Source organism: Protopterus annectens, chromosome 6.part0 (genome assembly GCF_019279795.1).
Source record: "Protopterus annectens isolate FY-2018-M chromosome 6.part0, PAN1.0, whole genome shotgun sequence".
NCBI classification, from domain to species: domain Eukaryota; kingdom Metazoa; phylum Chordata; order Ceratodontiformes; family Protopteridae; genus Protopterus; species Protopterus annectens.
The window spans coordinates 1,032,069,638-1,032,088,674 of record NC_056737.1 but is presented as its reverse complement, the minus strand read 5'-3'; the positions used below and the strand labels follow the sequence as shown (position 1 = coordinate 1,032,088,674).

The following is a 19,037-nucleotide window of genomic DNA, read 5'->3' as shown; positions in this document are numbered from 1 at the left end:
CACAAGGGCAGTTAGCCTAGCATTAATCTATGATAGTACATAGTAATGACTGGACCATTGTGGGAATGTCAAAGTTAAATTTATTTATTTATTTACATTTGTTTACTGGGTAGTGTCCAACTGGGCTCATGTCCCATTTTCAGTGGAGACCTAGGGAGAAAAGCTCCATACATAAACAATACAGAACAGAGCACAAGAAAAGAAAAAAAATCTACATTACTACATAAACAGACATATGCATTACTGCATTAACTAAAAACATATATTTACAATGAATATTGAAATTTTACAAACAAAAATGATTCATTAGTAATTTTCTTTGTAGAAAACCAGCTTTAAAAGAGTACTCCATTGAACAGGAAAATTAATTATTAGCTGATAAAAAGCAGTGATCAGGCCTAGACTGTGAGATATGCAACTTTGTTAAGCAAGAAAAAAAAATGTTGGTGATGTGAAGCATGTAGGTACATGCTGGAAGGTATAGTGTGTTATAAATAGTCATAAATGTGTTATTGCTCAACATTTAAAATGTACCTCTGAAGAGGTAATTTATGTTCTGTGGTGCACTTGTAAGAAAGTTTATATATAGGTGAAACAAAGAGGGAAGTGGAGAAAAGGATTTTGAAACGTGGATGATATAAGAAATGCATGCTTAACTAGTCCAATTGCTAAGCATTTTGTGAAGTGTAAACCTACTGTTTCAGAATTGACATATATGATTTTGTTGCAACATTCATTAGATTTAAGGGGCGATTTCAAACAATAGTTATTATATAAAGAAAGTTATTTTATTTTGAAATATATGACTTATAGTCCAATATGGGCTAAACGTAGGGATTAACTGGAGAGTGTTTCTTTAATTTTAATTGACTGTAGTTAGGTGGTTAAATGATATGTTTATAAAATAATTGATGTTATCTGATGTTTCTGTTTCTCCTTGAAGGCTGTTTGGTTGAGATGATAGAGAAATAAAGTAAGTGCGTATATTAGGACACCCATGATGGCACCCCCTTTAAAGGGCAGGGCACTCTATGGTGGCACTAGCATGCCCCACTCTAATAAGCAGTGTAGGTGTCCCTACAGTGACCTGTGGAGGCACCATCCTGACCTTCTGAAACAATGAGAATAAGAAGTCAGAGTAAGGGCAACTGAAATGTATTTTATGTATCTGTCCCGTCTACAATGATAAATTGGTTTACAGCTTAGCTGAAGTGGTTTCTAGACATTAAAAAACAAAACATGGTCCAGAGGTTACAAAGAACCAAAACACATAACCAATCCCACCCCCCCCCCCCAAAGAAAAACAAAAATGGTTGTCCCACAATGCCTCAAAGTAGATGTGCAGGAAAAATTCCAAAAACAAGACAAAGTGTAATTTACACTTTATTATCCAAACCACAGTAAAGTTGAGCACATACAGGTTCTATCGGTCCTTATTAATGTACGTTCCTCCCAAATATCCTCAGGACTTCATCAGAACTATAAATAAAATCATAAATCTTACTACAAACTTTTATACTTCTGGTACTAATCACATGATAGAAACCTTCCAATCAGAAATTATTAGCGCACATAAGTATAAATTAGAATTGAATTGTTAAAAAGATGAAGCAGTGTTCTGAATAAAAACAATATCATTTACAAAAATACTATTATGGATTAAAACAAGCAAGTTGGAATAATTTAAGAAGGAATTAAAATCTAAAATTTAAAAAATAATACATAACATGGGTAAAACGGGTCTATATCATAACATCAAAGTCCTCTAACATCAAATGTTATTATATCAAACCCTAAACACCGAAGTATGAAAACATCGAACAGTCAGAATAGCGAATTTTTTCCCAGGGAAAAAAATTGCTATTTTGAGAAACATACACACAGCACAAACACACACAAAAAACAGCCATCCACACACATACACTTAAAATCCTACACCTAAATTAAACTTTACATACAGTACTAGCTATCCACTTAACTTAACCCAACCCTAACCCTAAGGTCTGTCACTATCGCACACTCACCTCACCCGCGCCCTAACCCTAACTCACCTAACCCGCCCCCTAACCTACACACAATCACATACTTACCTGAACCCGACCCGTAACGCTCCAACATATCGAACGCTGAAAACAGCAAAGCCACAGCAGCAGCCCACCAAATTCTTTCCCTGGGAAAGAATTCGATGTCCTGCACCTTCATTGTTTTCAGCATTCGACATTACGGGTTTGATATTATAACATTTGATGTTAGAGAACTTTGATGTTATAATATAGACCCGGTTAAACAATACATTAGTTAGGTTGAAGCAGTAAAATTCTATCTAGTATAAAAGATAAACACCAAAGGAGATGCCTCAGAGATCCAAATTGAATATAGAGAACTTTATTGACAATTAAGATTAAATGCCACGGTGTTTCCTGAAATCAATGATTCTCTATCAGTCTTGTCAGTTCTAAAGTTAAGGGCAGCTAAGCTGTGAATGGCGATGGTTAGTGTACATTTTTTGGTGCTGTTATGGTTTTGATGTCTGTATATACTAATATGGTTCCCATAAACATGATGTCTGTATATAAGCATGATGTCTGTATATACTAATATGATTCCCATAAACATGATGTCTGTATATACTAATATGGTTCCCATAAACATGATGTCTGTATATACTAATATGGTTCCCATAAACATGATGTCTGTATATACTAATATGGTTCCCATAAACATGATGTCTGTATATACTAATATGGTTCCCATAAACATGATGTCTGTATATACTAATATGGTTCCCATAAACATGATGTCTGTATATACTAATGTGGTTCCCATAAACATGATGTCTGTATATACTAATATGGTTCCCATAAACATGATGTCTGTATATACTAATATGGTTCCCATAAACATGATGTCTGTATATACTAATATGGTTCCCATAAACATGATGTCTGTATATACTAATATGGTTCCCATAAACATGATGTCTGTATATACTAATAGGGTTCCCATAAACATGATGTCTGTATATACTAATATGCTTCCCATAAACATGATGTCTGTATATACTAATGTGGTTCCCATAAACATGATGTCTGTATATACTAATGTGGTTCCCATAAACATGATGTCTGTATATACTAATGTGGTTCCCATAAACATGATGTCTGTATATACTAATATGGTTCCCATAAACATGATGTCTGTATATACTAATAGGGTTCCCATAAACATGATGTCTGTATATACTAATGTGGTTCCCATAAACATGATGTCTGTATATACTAATATGCTTCCTATAAACATGATGTCTGTATATACTAATGTGGCTCCCATAAACATGATGTCTGTATATACTAATGTGGTTCCCATAAACATGATGTCTGTATATAAGCATGATGTCTGTATATACTAATATGATTCCCATAAACATGATGTCTGTATATACTAATATGGTTCCCATAAACATGATGTCTGTATATACTAATATGGTTCCCATAAACATGATGTCTGTATATACTAATATGGTTCCCATAAACATGATGTCTGTATATACTAATATGGTTCCCATAAACATGATGTCTGTATATACTAATATGGTTCCCATAAACATGATGTCTGTATATACTAATGTGGTTCCCATAAACATGATGTCTGTATATACTAATGTGGTTCCCATAAACATGATGTCTGTATATACTAATATGGTTCCCATAAACATGATGTCTGTATATACTAATATGGTTCCCATAAACATGATGTCTGTATATACTAATATGGTTCCCATAAACATGATGTCTGTATATACTAATATGGTTCCCATAAACATGATGTCTGTATATACTAATATGCTTCCCATAAACATGATGTCTGTATATACTAATGTGGTTCCCATAAACATGATGTCTGTATATACTAATGTGGTTCCCATAAACATGATGTCTGTATATACTAATATGGTTCCCATAAACATGATGTCTGTATATACTAATGTGGTTCCCATAAACATGATGTCTGTATATACTAATATGGTTCCCATAAACATGATGTCTGTATATACTAATATGGTTCCCATAAACATGATGTCTGTATATACTAATATGGTTCCCATAAACATGATGTCTGTATATACTAATGTGGTTCCCATAAACATGATGTCTGTATATACTAATGTGGTTCCCATAAACATGATGTCTGTATATACTAATGTGGTTCCCATAAACATGATGTCTGTATATACTAATGTGGTTCCCATAAACATGATGTCTGTATATACTAATATGGTTCCCATAAACATGATGTCTGTATATACTAATGTGGTTCCCATAAACATGATTTCTGTATATACTAATGTGGTTCCCATAAACATGATGTCTGTATATACTAATATGGTTCCCATAAACATGATGTCTGTATATACTAATGTGGTTCCCATAAACATGATGTCTGTATATACTAATAGGGTTCCCATAAACATGATGTCTGTATATACTAATGTGGTTCCCATAAACATGATGTCTGTATATACTAATATGGTTCCCATAAACATGATGTCTGTATATACTAATGTGGTTCCCATAAACATGATGTCTGTATATACTAATGTGGTTCCCATAAACATGATGTCTGTATATACTAATATGGTTCCCATAAACATGATGTCTTTATATACTAATATGGTTCCCATAAACATGATGTCTGTATATACTAATATGGTTCCCATAAACATGATGTCTGTATATACTAATATGGTTCCTATAAACATTTAGGATGTAGAAAAAAATTATTTAGGACTGAGTCAACTAACTTGTATTAATCTAGGTATATGTATTGTTTATTATTATAAGAATTGTTTTATATGGCTAGAACACAGTTGGGATTTTTTTGTGTCCTTCGATGTTTTTCAAGTGCAGCATGTGGCACAGTAATTAGATTTTTTACTCATAATGTTATGGTCTTAATTACATATTACATCATTAATATTTTACATTAGATAGCCATCTAGACATTACTATTTATTTAGACATTGCTGAAGGTTACATTTTACTCTACATCTCCAGAAGCCATACAAAAGAATTGTCGTTTGCAGAACCAAGATTAAACCGGGTGTCCATTCCCAATATTGCACCCCACTGCCACAGTATTAAAAAAAAAAAAGTACATAACTACACTTGTCAGTCATGCCCCCTAACACATAGCATCCGGGGTGGCTGCACCCTTTGCCCCTCCCTTGCTATGCTTCCAGTCTTTTATACCAGAGAAGGATGGAAGGGCTTTCCAGGCACAGGGGTGCAAATTAATTATTTTCTTTCATTAAGTACAATTGTTTTAGAAAATTATAATACTGCAGTAGTTAATTGGCAGCAGCATGCGTATCAGTCACCCTGGAGTGGTAAGAGTGTGTACGTTTAAGTGTACAGGTATTCTTATTGATGTCTTGATGGTATTCAGAGCACAAAGAAACAGTTACTCAGGTAGCCAGTTTTATGCCTGTACACATTCAATATTTAGACAACGAACGGGTATAGAATGGCAAGTTGCCAATGACTAACAGTAATATCCCAGCACTTTCTAATCAGAGTTATACTCCTACACATGGCTATCAAAGGTACAACTTCTACACTGTCAGAATGCTAGCCTGTGGCTATACTGAAACATAGTAGCCTTTGCTCATCATACACCCATGTAGCTGTTCAACTTTTTAGGTTTAGACAGAAGTACTTATAATTTATATCATGTAATGTATATCATAGAGTTAGTCTATTGATGACAAGCCAGTTTTTGTTTCCCTTTCTCTCTCTCCTCACTTCCTTTGTCACTATTATTTCTTTTTTTAAGTTCTGCTTATGTTTATGTCATTTATATCCCTTTATTTTGCATTTATGTACAGCAGCTGCCATGGCAGTGCCAGTGGCTAAGCCAGGTTCCACTGCCCCCAGTGAGTCCAGACAGCCCCTGCACCTCTCCAGGAAATATCCCAGGCTGCCTTCCCTCTGGCTGAAATTGGAGACATCCAGGTGGCCACCTGTCCTGTCTCTGTTAGTGCTTCACTATCTAGGAGCACCATCATTCCTGCCAATGGCGTTGCCAGGGATGGTGAGTCTGTTTCCGACAGGGAGATGGTGGAGGTGATGGAGTACCTGTTGGACTGGTGGCTGTGTGTCTACACTGACAGCCTGGAAAGCATTTTGCTGCTACTGGTGGAGTCACATCCCCGTCTGGCCCTGCCAGCAGCACCCCAGGCAGGACCCAGTGAGGAGGGTGGTCAAGGTGCTGTCTGATCTCCCCATGGGTATCACATGGGTAGTGAGGTATAGACAATCATACTGTCCCCATCCGCTATTTTTATTTTCCCCTCACTTGTTTGTCAATACCTTCAACAGTCTGTTGTCCAATGCACCCAGCAGTGTTGTTTTTTTATTTGTACAAATGCCTTTTACTCCATTGTTCTTTCCCTCCTTGTGTGTGTCAGCATCTCCCATCTCAGTCTTTTTCTCTGTTATGTGCTTTTTTATGCATACTGCCTACACTCAGACTCTTAACATATCTTCATCTTCATCTTCCCTTAAATTCTTCCCCTACTTTCCCTCTTGGAAAAAAAATATAAATGGGCACCTGCCCCACAAAAAAAGTTGCACCTATCACCCCCTCTCCCTCCCCTTCTCACCTTCCCTATTTCACTTGTGTGTTATTCTCTGCTCACTGTTCCCTTTTCCCTATTGACATATACTCTCATTTCCACCTCTTTGTATGGTCAAAAACAGAATTAAGCTGTGCAGTGGTCCATATAAAGTCATGCACTGCTTTTTCAAATTCTAACTTCTTAGCACATGTTCCTGAGTTGAGGTGCACACACCCTCTTTGCTTTTGTCTTTTCTGACTTCTTAGCCCTCACTTGTCATGGGTCCTACTCTCCACGCACGAGTGGGATTAATAAGTAATTGTGACCACAGAAGTGAGTTCTTACCTTAATTGATAATTAGCTTTGGCTTTCATCCACTATGAGCAGTACCTGCTAGGAATGTTTCTAAATCTCAGGGCTAGTCTTTTCTTACTGTATGCTACACAGGAATATATAACTCATGGAAGAGAAAAAGGAGCCATTTAGCAACACCATCTGCATGAATCTTCACCCATACACCCATTTTGCATGCTAGCCAAAGTATACAATATTAATCTGTAGGACTTGCTCAAGAATTTTCAATTGTGACTTTTTTTCCCCAAAAGACTAAGTGACAACTATTCACTTGCAAGGGTAATTCGACATCTTACTGAAGCCTGGGTTGTGGAATTAAACTGTATGAAACAAATTTTTCAGCTAGTCAAAAACCTTTTTTTTTTTGCTGATAAAGCATGTGTTCAGGGAAGCCGTGGTCCACAATATGGGAAAATCACTTTGGGAACAAATAGTGCCACAGCTACGCAAATCAACATTTTTGTATTAAAAAATGCTTATGTGGAAGTTACTATATCTCATTCTGTCCCAGTCCTGAGAAACTCAGACACTTTTACCTTGCAGCATTTAATCTTTGTTGAAGATGGTCTAGTCTGCATCCTAGACATATGTATTTTGAAGTAGTCCTACTGTCCAAAAACAACAGAAGGCAGATTTACAGCTTTGAGCCAGAGGTCAATCTAAAGGAGATGCAAACTCCAGGCTGCTATGACCGCAGAGTTAATCACATTAAGAGCAAGTTATGCAAGGGGGACAGACCTCCTCTATTGAAAGTTTAGGGGTGTTCTGCTATTCACAAAAACACTGGTTGATACTAAATGATCAAATGTAATTTTGAATTTTGACTACATTTTTTATCAGAATGAAATGTTGTCAACTGGCTGTTGAAAATATAGCTAGTAAACACTATTTTTGTCATGCCCATGACTATCTTCCCTTTGGGATAAGACATTAAAACAGATCTACAGCTTATTTGGGGTCCCAAATTTATCTTAACTAAATTAATTGTTGTTGTAGTCACAAAAATTCCAGAATTTTCTACAGTGGGGGATAATAAAAGATTCTAGCTCCTGTTCACAATGGCTCATAAATGTATTACTTTCACTTAAAAAGTCTTTTCACCCATTCCCCTCGAGTGTACCAACTGTTGCATTACAAGCTTCAATAAATATATGTTCAGGAACACTTTATGACACGTTTACACCATAACAGAGAAAATAACCACATTCACTGCATTATGATATAAAATTTGTACAAGCCTGCAATCTGCATTTTGCCCTGTATGTAATCCACTGAGTGAATACATTTTCTTATAACTATATGGATATGTAGGAGTCGGACACTTGGAAAGGTGAGAAGACTTTATAACGTCTGATTTATATTATAAAGTATAATGTTCTTATAAAACAAAATGTATGAGGTAAAGGACATATAAAATGGTGAAGCAGTAATTAAAACAAATATTTGACAATGACAAGTTGTCATACGAGATCTAATGATGTAAGGTGGAAGCCAAAGATTACTTATAGCCAACTCACAGTTTGTAGCTTACAATCAGATGATAATCCTCCTCAACAACTCATGAATATCTTTTAAAAAACATGTATTATAATAAAAGAAAAAAATCTGTCACATGAAATACTGGTTTTGTTTTCATAAACCATTCTTCACCCATGTGAAGTTCGTTTCTCAGAGACACAGATTCAGACTGTTCTTTTAATAGTCAGTTGCACCCTGATAATAAATGCTAGAGGCAATGATTACATGCTTTAATTTAATGTCTTTCCTTTCATTTTTCATGCCCCACATCTGAAATATGGAATGAATTCTATGAAAAATAAGACAGGAGTAACATTTGTTCCATTAACAAGGCCTCGTGTATTTTACTTTTTTTTATCCTGAGGTAAAGTGACCACTACGATTGTTATATAAAAGGAAACCTAGCTGTACCAGCAAATAGGCAAGCCTATCCCCAACAAGTAATACTGTTATGACGTTTTAAACTTTTTAAGGGTTTCAAAATCCATGTGACCTAAGCAGAGCCTTCCTTCTATGCCAGGAAAAAATCTTTTATATTGATAATAGTACTTTACCAGCCAGTTTCTGTTGTTTCTTAAAAGTCTTAGTGGGTATTAAAATGCTATTTCATTTACCATATGATCTCAGCAGACACAAGAATTCATTCTACACACCTCCATATGGAATAATTGAGATTCGTTTGCCACTTTTCCTTGTTTAACATGAATGGATATCTTGCAGTTGATAGATTCTTTGACAAACATATTTTCAGGCAGTTTATAATTGTGTAAGACTTTACCTAACAACATCAGTGGCCTTCCACTTAGGCCTGTGTTTTCCAGGTATAATATGATGAGTTTGCTGAACTGCAGGGCACGTGCCATACTTAGTGCGGCATTCTCTACCAAGGGTATCTGACTTGCTTTTAGAAGTTCAAGGCTTGTATTCTGCCAGGGAAAAGACAAGGTATAAAAGTATTAAACAATAACATTCGTCATTCAGTTTAAGGATTAGAGTAGGAAATATATGTCAATTTAACCTTATGATCGAAACACAGCTTTAGTGGTTATTTTGTTGAAAAACATTTGTTCACATATAAAATAATCAGAAAAACAAGAGAGTTAAATTCTCCCTTTATTTAATCACTGAGCTAGGGTACTCATTTATAAAACAGTAACTGTAAAAACAGCTAAACATTGTATATGTCACTACTTCCAAAAGGTTGCTGATTCCATATATATATATATATATATATATATATATATATATATATGGGATCCAGACACATGCTCGACTAGCATATGTCCGAATCACAAAACATCGAACACACATACATGAAAGCGCTTAACATCGACAAGCGCTTCCGTGTATGTGTGCCTGTTTCATAGATCAGACTACAGTGTGGGTAAGGGAAAATTCCCTTTTCCCCACTGTAGTGCAATCTCGGAGTGAGAATAATAAAGTAGGGGGGCAAAGCCCACCTGCAGAAACGTAGATTTTATTTTGAACTACACATACACGGAAGCGCTTTTCGATGTTAAGCGCTTTTGTGTATGTGTGTTCGATGTTTTGTGATTCGGACATATGCCAGTCGAGCATGTGTCCTAGACCCATATATATATATATATATATATATATATATATATATATATATATATATATATATATATATATACACATATATATATATATGTGTGTGTGTATCTCAAGTTATACTTAGTAAAATGACTAGACCACTTTACTTCTTTCCTGGTCTTATTAAACACTAGAACCTTTGCAATGCATGTACCAGAAAAGCTAGACTTAAGAGATATACGTATTAGCGAACCGTACTTAACCTTTCACTTTCTGGAATGTTGTTAAAGCTCCATTCACATTAAGGTGAGAACACACTTGACAAGACTGAATGGTTAAGCTGTTTACCTCACAGACACAAGATGCAGGGTTTGATTCTCATCTTTGGTCACTGTCTGGTTATTAACTAGGTATGTAATGATATGCAGACTGATTGCCTATTATTTACCTATGAACCTATAAGGAATGGTCAAAACATGGCAACTTGCCCTCATTGCTAAACTGCAAAAATGCTTAAAATCAATGCCTTTGGGAAGCAAAAATCCAGAAAAGGAAGACAATTTGGAATGAGAAATGATAGCAATAAAAGAAGAAGACAGGAGACAGTCACATATGTAAGCAAAGGGTCTATATTAGAACACCGAACATTCAATATTTTGAGCGTTCTAATATCGACCCGCTGAAAATATCGAAGAAACAGAAAAACAATTTTTTTCCTAGGAAAAAAATGTGGTTGTCCATTTCTGTTGCTTTGGTATTTTCAGCGCTGTGGTGGAAAGTTACGTGTCGGGTTCAGGTAAGTGTGCGATTGTGTGGACGTGAAGGTTAGGGCGGGTTAGGCGAGTTAGGGTTAGGGCGCGGGTCAGCTAAGTGTGTGATTGTGAGGACGTGAGGGTTAGGGCGGGGTAGGTGAGTTAGGGTTAGGGCACGGATGAGGTTACTGTGTGATAGTGATGGACCTTAGCGTTAGGGTTTGGGTTAAGGTAATTGGATAGTTAGTGGTGTATGTACAGTTTAGTGTAGGGTTAGGTGTAAGAGTTTAGGTGTATGTGTGTGGATTGCTGTTTGTTTGGTGTGCTGTGTTGTGTGTATGTGTTTTGAAACAGCAAATTCTTTCCCTAGGAAAAAAATTTGCAGTTCTGAAGGTTCGATGTTTTGAATTTTCGATCTGTAGGGTTCGATATTAGAACACTCGACATTTTGAATGTTCAGTGTTCTAATATAGACCTGTAAGCAAAAATGTGAGAAATTAGCAACAATGTCTGGTATAATACAGAGATGTAAAGGAAGAAACTTTAGCAAATAAAAACAGAAAGTAATTATATATCATTATACACAGATAGGAAGATCTTATTTACAGTATTATGCATAGTGCTACAGATGTCAACTTTGTGTGGGCATAGAAGGAACTGAGACAATCCAGATGAAGAAAATATAGCAGCACATGCCCGACAGTGCTAAGACTCAGCTCTTGAGAGCAACAGTTTGAGGATGGTCACTCAGCCTAACATAAGCTACATGGGTGAGGGAGCTCCATGTAAAGGTGTGAAGAAGTCTGCAGGTGCGCTGTTGAGGGGAATGTAATCAGGCTGACCACATAGTTCAAAGGGTAGAGGTTATGCTAAATTAAACAGAAGTCTGACTCTCCCCCTGAATGATGGCACAGTGGCATCGGACTCTTGGCCCCAGACTGAACAATAAGATCAGGTTATTGTAAAAGTATTCTTCTCTTGAATACCCCCTTCCCAAAGGGTAATGTGGGCTGTTAAGTCAATATAGTTCTGATCAATGTGAATTCAAACATGAGGCCTCACGGGATTGTTTTCTTTTCACTCTCTATTACTCCATCGATTATTTTCTCTCCTTTTGATTTCTCTTCTTTGCTTTCCTTTTTTTATTATGTGAAAATTGAAGACATGACCCCAGGGGTGAGATGTACAAAAACATGCACTTGGGTGCAGAAGGCCCTTGTGACTAACTGTAAGCTGACACCACTGACTGCAATTCCTAAATTTGCTGTAGCTAATGTTATCCAGTGGACCACAGGGCAGTTAACTACCAGATGTAATAAATGTTTTGTCACAGTTCATGCTGCCCTGAGGCTCAGTGCTGGATGAGGGTGCACCTGGTGCAGCATAACTCAAATAGTGTGCACTTGATGCATGGGGTACACTCAGATTCTGTAGAAGAATGTGCCCATAGTGCATGGAGTACACACAGGCTCTGTAGAATAGTGTGCATGTAGTGCACGGAGTACATACAGGTTCTGTAGAATAGTCTGTATGTAGTGCATGGAGTACACATAGGTTCTGTAGAACAATATGCACATGGTGCATGGAGTACACACAGGTTCGATAGAACAATGTGTACATGGTGCATGGCATGCACACTGCTTGTGTAGAACAATGTGTACATGGTGCATGGAGTACACACAAGACTGGAATAATGTGCACATAGTGCATGGAATGTGCACAGGTTCTATAGCATAGTGTGCACTTGTTGCATGAAGTACACACAGGTTCTATACAATAATGTGCACATAGTGCATGGAGTGCATGCAGGTTCATAGAATAATGTGTGTGTAGTGCATGGAGTACACACAGGTTCTGTGGAATAGTATGCACTTTGTGTACGGAATGCACACAAGTTCTGTAGAATACTATGCATGTAATGCCTGGAGTGCATGCAGGGTCTGTAGAATAGTGTGCACATACTGCATGGTTAACAAACAGGTTCTCTAAAACAGTGTGACCATAGTGTATGGAGAACACACAGATTCTGTGGAATAGTGTGCACTTGGTACTTGGAGTACACACAGGTTCTGTAGCTACCCAACTACCCAGTGCATACATTGAAAATACAAAGTGCCATTCTGGAGTTTGTATATTTTCTCCCAACTGCATGCTTTTTTCAGGAACATTGGTTTTCTCCCACCTGCATGAAAACATGTTGGTTCACTGACTAAAGTATCTGGAAATATTGCATTTATCTTTGCCTTGTGGCCTTTGTCTTGCCTGATAATAATTAAGAAGGACTATGTCACTTTAACTTTTATATAATATATAAATTAAAATGAATCATCATAAGAATTTTATAAGACAAACTACCTCATTATGTACAATATCTATGTGTTTATCCATACCTTTTGGGCTGCATCTGTGATTTTCAGTATTAAACAAGTTTTAAATAAAAATACAATGTCTCCAAGCTGTATTCCCAGTCTGATATCACTGTCTGATCAGGTCCGCATAAGTACCATCTCAGTGCGCAAGAAGCGGCTCACTCAGTGGAATCCTTTTGAAACCAATCTATGGTTAAGTTCTGGTCAATCAGCTTATTACAGGCTAAATCCAAAATTCTTGGAAGGCCATTTCTCTAGCATGCTGCCATAAATCAACACAGTTATTGTCTTCTGTTTTTACAATGCTAATTGCAGTCAATCAACCCTTTTCAACTATAATCTATAACATATCACCCAAGTTTGTTGTTCTTCAACTAATCAAATACTTCATAGGTTCATAGGTGTATACTAAGCTAACAACCACAATGACCTTTTTAAGTCTAGCCACACATCCCAAACCTCTGACAAGTTCTGGTACCCTTGATAGGTATAAGCAGGGGCTTGGGAGATAAAAGATTTACAAATAGAGGCTACACACACACACACACACACACATATACACACACACACACACACACACACACACACACACACACACACACACACACACACACACACACACACATATACACACACACACACACACACACACACACACACACACACACACACACACACACACACACACACACACACACACATATACACACACACACACACACACACACACACACACACACACACACACACACACACACACACACACACACACACACACACACACACACATATACACACACACACACACACACACACACACACACACACACACATACACACACACACACACACACACACACACACACACATATACACACACACACACACACACACATATACACACACACATACACACACACACACACACACACACACACACACACACACACACACACACACACACACACACACACACACACACAGGAAATGCATTGGAACAGTTAGATGCAAACTGCTTTTGTCTTTCCTTAGGTACAGTTTTAGTGCACCAGGTTTGTTATATGGCACATATAAATAGTGAAAAGCATGATAATGTGGTAAGACGGTTGTACTGGGGATTGTGCAAACATTACAATACTGAAGTAGCTGAGAAGCATTGGAAACATGATCCACAAAGCATTACAGAGAATGATGAAGTTTATATCACATCATGGGATCAACCATTACCAACATTTCAAAAATATAGATGCAAGAAAAAAACACAAAAGTAGCACTGATCATTGAAATTGCCACACCCAGTGATCACAGTGTCTTACGTACAGAGACACAGAGTCATAAAATACCAGGATTTGCAGGCAGAAATGATGGCAGTGTGGAAGAAGGATACCCAGACAGTTCCAATACTAGTAGGAGCAACAGGTCTTATCAAAACGAGTTCACAGTCTTATTTAGATATGCTACCGATACATGTAACTCCATATGAATTGTAAGAGTCAGTTTTGGGCACGTTGCGGGTGCTGCGAAGAGCACTTCTGGTTAACATCAAAGATTGAAACAATACTAATTTCATGAACTGTATTCATACTTTGACTTAGGAATGCGGTCCATTCCCATCATGGTATAAAAAAATGCAAAAGGCTTGGAGAAATTAAAGAGCAAGAACACGTAAAACACATACCTGTTTAATTAAGTTAGATAATGCATGCCAACCTCTCCGTCCAATATTTTTGTTAGATGAAATATCAAGCTGGAAGGCTGAGTCATAATATGTGAACATATCGAAAAGTGCTGCTGCTCCCTGCAAAATAAATTAATAAATAAATAGTCTTTTACTTACTTCATATAAAATGTCAAGCACCCAATACAGTACAAATCAATAGTATTGGAGTAACAACTGAACAGGAAAAGAAACCACTCACCGTTGTCTGGAGATTGAACCCAGGGCCCCCACCCTGCATTCTGTGTGGTTGTCACTCCTAGTACACCAAAAAAAAACACTTTTATGGTGGTTTCCCAGTTGAAAGAAGAACCTGTTCTTGGAGTAAACCAGGTACCTAACTGCCCAGGGACACCTTGTTGGTCCAGTGGAAGTAGCAACCACATGGAATACAGGGGGTACTTGGTTCAGTTCCCCGAGAAGGGTCAGAATTTTCTGCTCCTGTTGAGTAGCATATAAAATGACAAAATAAAAATGAAACAAATAATCTGCAAAATTAGTACTTTATTTAATTTTTACTCTGTCAGTGTTAGCTTTTTGGAATTCAAAATATACAGAATTCAATGGATGTGCTTAACTTCTGAGGGTAGAATTAGTTCCAAAGCACCTCACAAAATATAACTTACTGAAAGCAATTTAGTAATTATGAAATAAATGATCAACACAACATTAACACAAATTTTTACCTGACATTTTCAAGGCATTAGGCTTCATTTAGTAATCAGTATGCTTAATGGTCATGAATATCAGATCTTTGCCTCTTAAAAAATGTATCCATTATTTATTCAATCTGTATTTATTAGGCAGGTAGAAAGACTCCAGCAGCTGTTTTCAACACAGCTAGTTCCATATTGATAGCACATACAAAGATAAAATGAGTTAAACTATGCAAACTGCATTACTGTTATATATCAGCATACCTCTCAGTTATTCTTTATTTTGCAGAATGCCCACTTTTCCCTTTCCCTCATTAAAGTTTTGATTTTCTTGTAAATCACACTCAGTCCGTAATGCCAGACATTAGAGTTTCATACTTTTTATCATTCATAAAATATGTGTTGATGCCAAATGTGTCGTTCATAGGTTCATAGGAGGTTACTAGGCTATTGGCCCTAGGATTTTTATAAGCCTAGCCATGTTATACCCTTGTTCCCTTATTGACCAAATTGTATGGTCTATATTTTCAGCTGTGCCCATATCCAAGAGTGACATAGTTGACACCCCCGGGGTAGATTTATGGTCTTCCATCCAGTTGTCTAAGTTACGCTTTGATAAGGTCATTGAGAAGCTCTGTTTTACACACATTGGGAGTTTGTGCCAGAGCAGTGGCAATTTCTGGGAGACATAGCTGTCTCTCCACCATGTCCTGTTAATGTCGCAGGCTAGGTAATGTTCCCTAGAGCAAGTGACTCTTGTCCCATTTGATTTGCAGATGTGCAGCATTTCCATTAGGGCAGGTCTGAGACTGCCTTGTAGGCCGGGTACAAGTCACGTCTCAGCAACCTATAAGATACACAGTACAGTGACAGGGCTTTCAGTCTGTCCTTTAAGTCATATGTTGAAGGCCCTGAATTTTCTTGGTGAGAAAATTCTGAGGTCTCTCCAGGTGCTGCTGCTGCAGGTGTCTGGTGAGGTACGTACAGAAGGGAGCATTGTACTCTTTTAGTAGTCTGATGAGGGTTGAATACAGGGGAATTATAACATCCTTAGCTCTGGATGTGATGCCCTTACTTATGAGATGTGCAACACAGAAGGTCTTCCTTATCACTGTGGACACATAGTGATCAAAGTTAAGGTTGTCAGCCTGTGTTCCCAAATCTCTCACCACAGGGTTTGAGCTAAAGGGGTACTGTTAATATTGTAATTTCAGTTACTTCCCATTTACCAAAAGGGATGATAATGCATTTCTTTGCATATAGTTTAAGTCTGTGGCATTGACACCACTCATTTGTTTGTGTAAGCCGAAAAAGGCTTACTTCAAAAAAGAAGCATGTCAACATCAGTGGGGGAGTCACTGATTACACCCAATTTGCAGTCATCTGTGAACTTGGTAAGCCACAGGTCATCTATTTTCACCTGGACTTCTGTGAAATAGATTCCAAACAGTAGGGGGCCCAGCACAGATCTCTGTGGTATACCATTGGTAATTTGATGTGCTGGTAGAGGTGGAATCACCAACTCAGACAGTATGCATTCTGTCAGTGAACCAGTTGGCTACACATCTAGTGACATATGGGTTAATTCCCAGCTGAGTGAGTTTCTCAATTATGCCTGAGTGGGGGATTGTATGAAAAGCCTTGGGTAAGTCAAGATAGGCTGTATGTAATGTTTTGCCTTCATCCAGGGATTTGGTGACATTCTTGAAAAAGTCCACCATGTTTAATAAGCATGAGCTACCCTTAATGAAGCCAAACTGGGTGGGGTCAAGACTTTGAAGGTCACCTATGTCTTTATTGATAAGGTCCATGATGATTCTCTCTATGGTCTTGCAGATAAGGTTGGTTAGGCTTATGGGCCTATAGTTTCCAGGATCGGTGGATGGACCCCCCCCCCCCCTTGGTGCAAGAAAATTACTGTTGCTGTTTTCCACTCTGCTGGAACAAAGCCAGTACTTATTCTATGGTTGACGAGAGTGCCATGTGGTTCTGCTAGGTCCTGTTTTAGACCATTTAGTAGGCAGCCTGAGATGTTATCTGGTCCCACAGAGGCTGTGCTTTTGGCCAGGGAGAGTGTGGTTATGACCTGGTCTTTGGAGATACTAGGTAGAGGACTGGTGACAGTTATTCTTTGGAGTATGTCTGGTGGAGATGGGGGTGACGTTTGCACCAAATCTGTCTGCTAGCAGATTGGCAATGTCCTCAAGTTCAGTATGAGTGGTATCATCCACTACTAGTTCGGCATAAAGCTGGGCTTTCCCTTTTAGATTTCTGACATAGCTAAAGAATGCCTTGTGATTATCCTTAGCTAGGGATGCTAGTTTAGCTTCATAATTGGCTTTAGAGGACTTTACAAGATATATAATTTGCTTGTTCAGGCTGTGGAGGGTTTTCTCCCTCTTGCTCTTAGACATTAGTTTCTTCCTCTTGTTGTATAACCTATTTATGCTTGATGTCCACCAGGGTGGCTTGTTTTTTGTGAGGACCTTGTATTGATCCATTCAGGTACAGCCGAGTTTATGCATTTGTATAGGTGTTTATAAAGGGCATTTCTGTGCACCTCTGTATAGGAGTCATTGTTTGCAATGCTAGCAGGGGGTTTGAAACTATTTATGCCATTTCCTCTGGAGAAAATTTTCATCCTTTTTGCTTTGGGGGGGGGGTCAGGTATGATCGTTACTTCGATCGAGACTAATTTATGATCAGACCTTACCAGGGAGGGCGACACACAGCGGGCAGTGCAGAGACCCCCCCATGTTAGTGAGTACTAAGTGTAGTACATTTGAAACTCTTGTGGGGGTGCAGACTATCTATTCCACGGCATTTGTATTAACAAAGTCCAGGAACATTAGGGCGAGTGTGTTTGTGCTCATATATGACTCCCAGTCGATGGCAGGATAGTTGAAATCACCCATGAACAAGGTGTTTGGTTGTATAGTGAGTGACTGAAGTAGGTCCAGGTAGGCAGAGTGGTTCTCATGGTTCATGGTGTGGAACCTATAGGTAACAATGACATGGAAGGGGTTTTGCCTACAGTTAGCTGGACTTGGAGTAGCTCTAGGGAGTCGAGCTGTTTTACCTGTCTTGAGGTGTATTTGTCTGAAGATGGATACACCTCTGCCTTTCATTCTTTCTTGCTCATTTTGAGGTCTGATCATGTGGAAGGCATTGTAGCCTTCCATGGCTAGGGTGCTCTTGGCGGCCTTGAACCATGTCTCTGTGACTGCACAGACATCGGCATCTTCCAAGGTAAGGAGAGCTTCCAGTGTGTGCAGTTTCCAATTTAGACTCCTAGCATTAATCAGCATAACCTTGAGTTTGCCTCTAGTGGATTGTTTTATGTTGGGAATTTTGTTGTTATAACATTGCCTAAAAAAGGCGCTATGGGGAAGGCGAGTACAATTGCCAGTAACTGAAAGCCAAGATGCGACTGGCAAAGCAGCATGGTCTGTCACTCATATTGTCCCAGGCTGACAGATACTGGATCCCCCCAGACTGACA

The 19,037-nt window shown here is 38.1% G+C and overlaps 1 protein-coding gene across 1 annotated transcript in view; it reads right to left on the bottom strand.

The window, feature by feature from the left end:
- Positions 1-19,037, bottom strand: part of LOC122804663 (protein phosphatase 1 regulatory subunit 37-like) — a 1,708,176-nt gene that overhangs the window by 1,113,349 nt on the left and 575,790 nt on the right. The window contains exons 5-6 of the mRNA XM_044074645.1: positions 14,842-14,961; positions 9,267-9,414 (exon numbers count right to left, since the gene is read on the bottom strand). Of these exons, the coding sequence (XP_043930580.1) occupies positions 9,267-9,414; positions 14,842-14,961 (268 nt within the window). The remainder of the gene's footprint in view (positions 1-9,266; positions 9,415-14,841; positions 14,962-19,037) is intronic.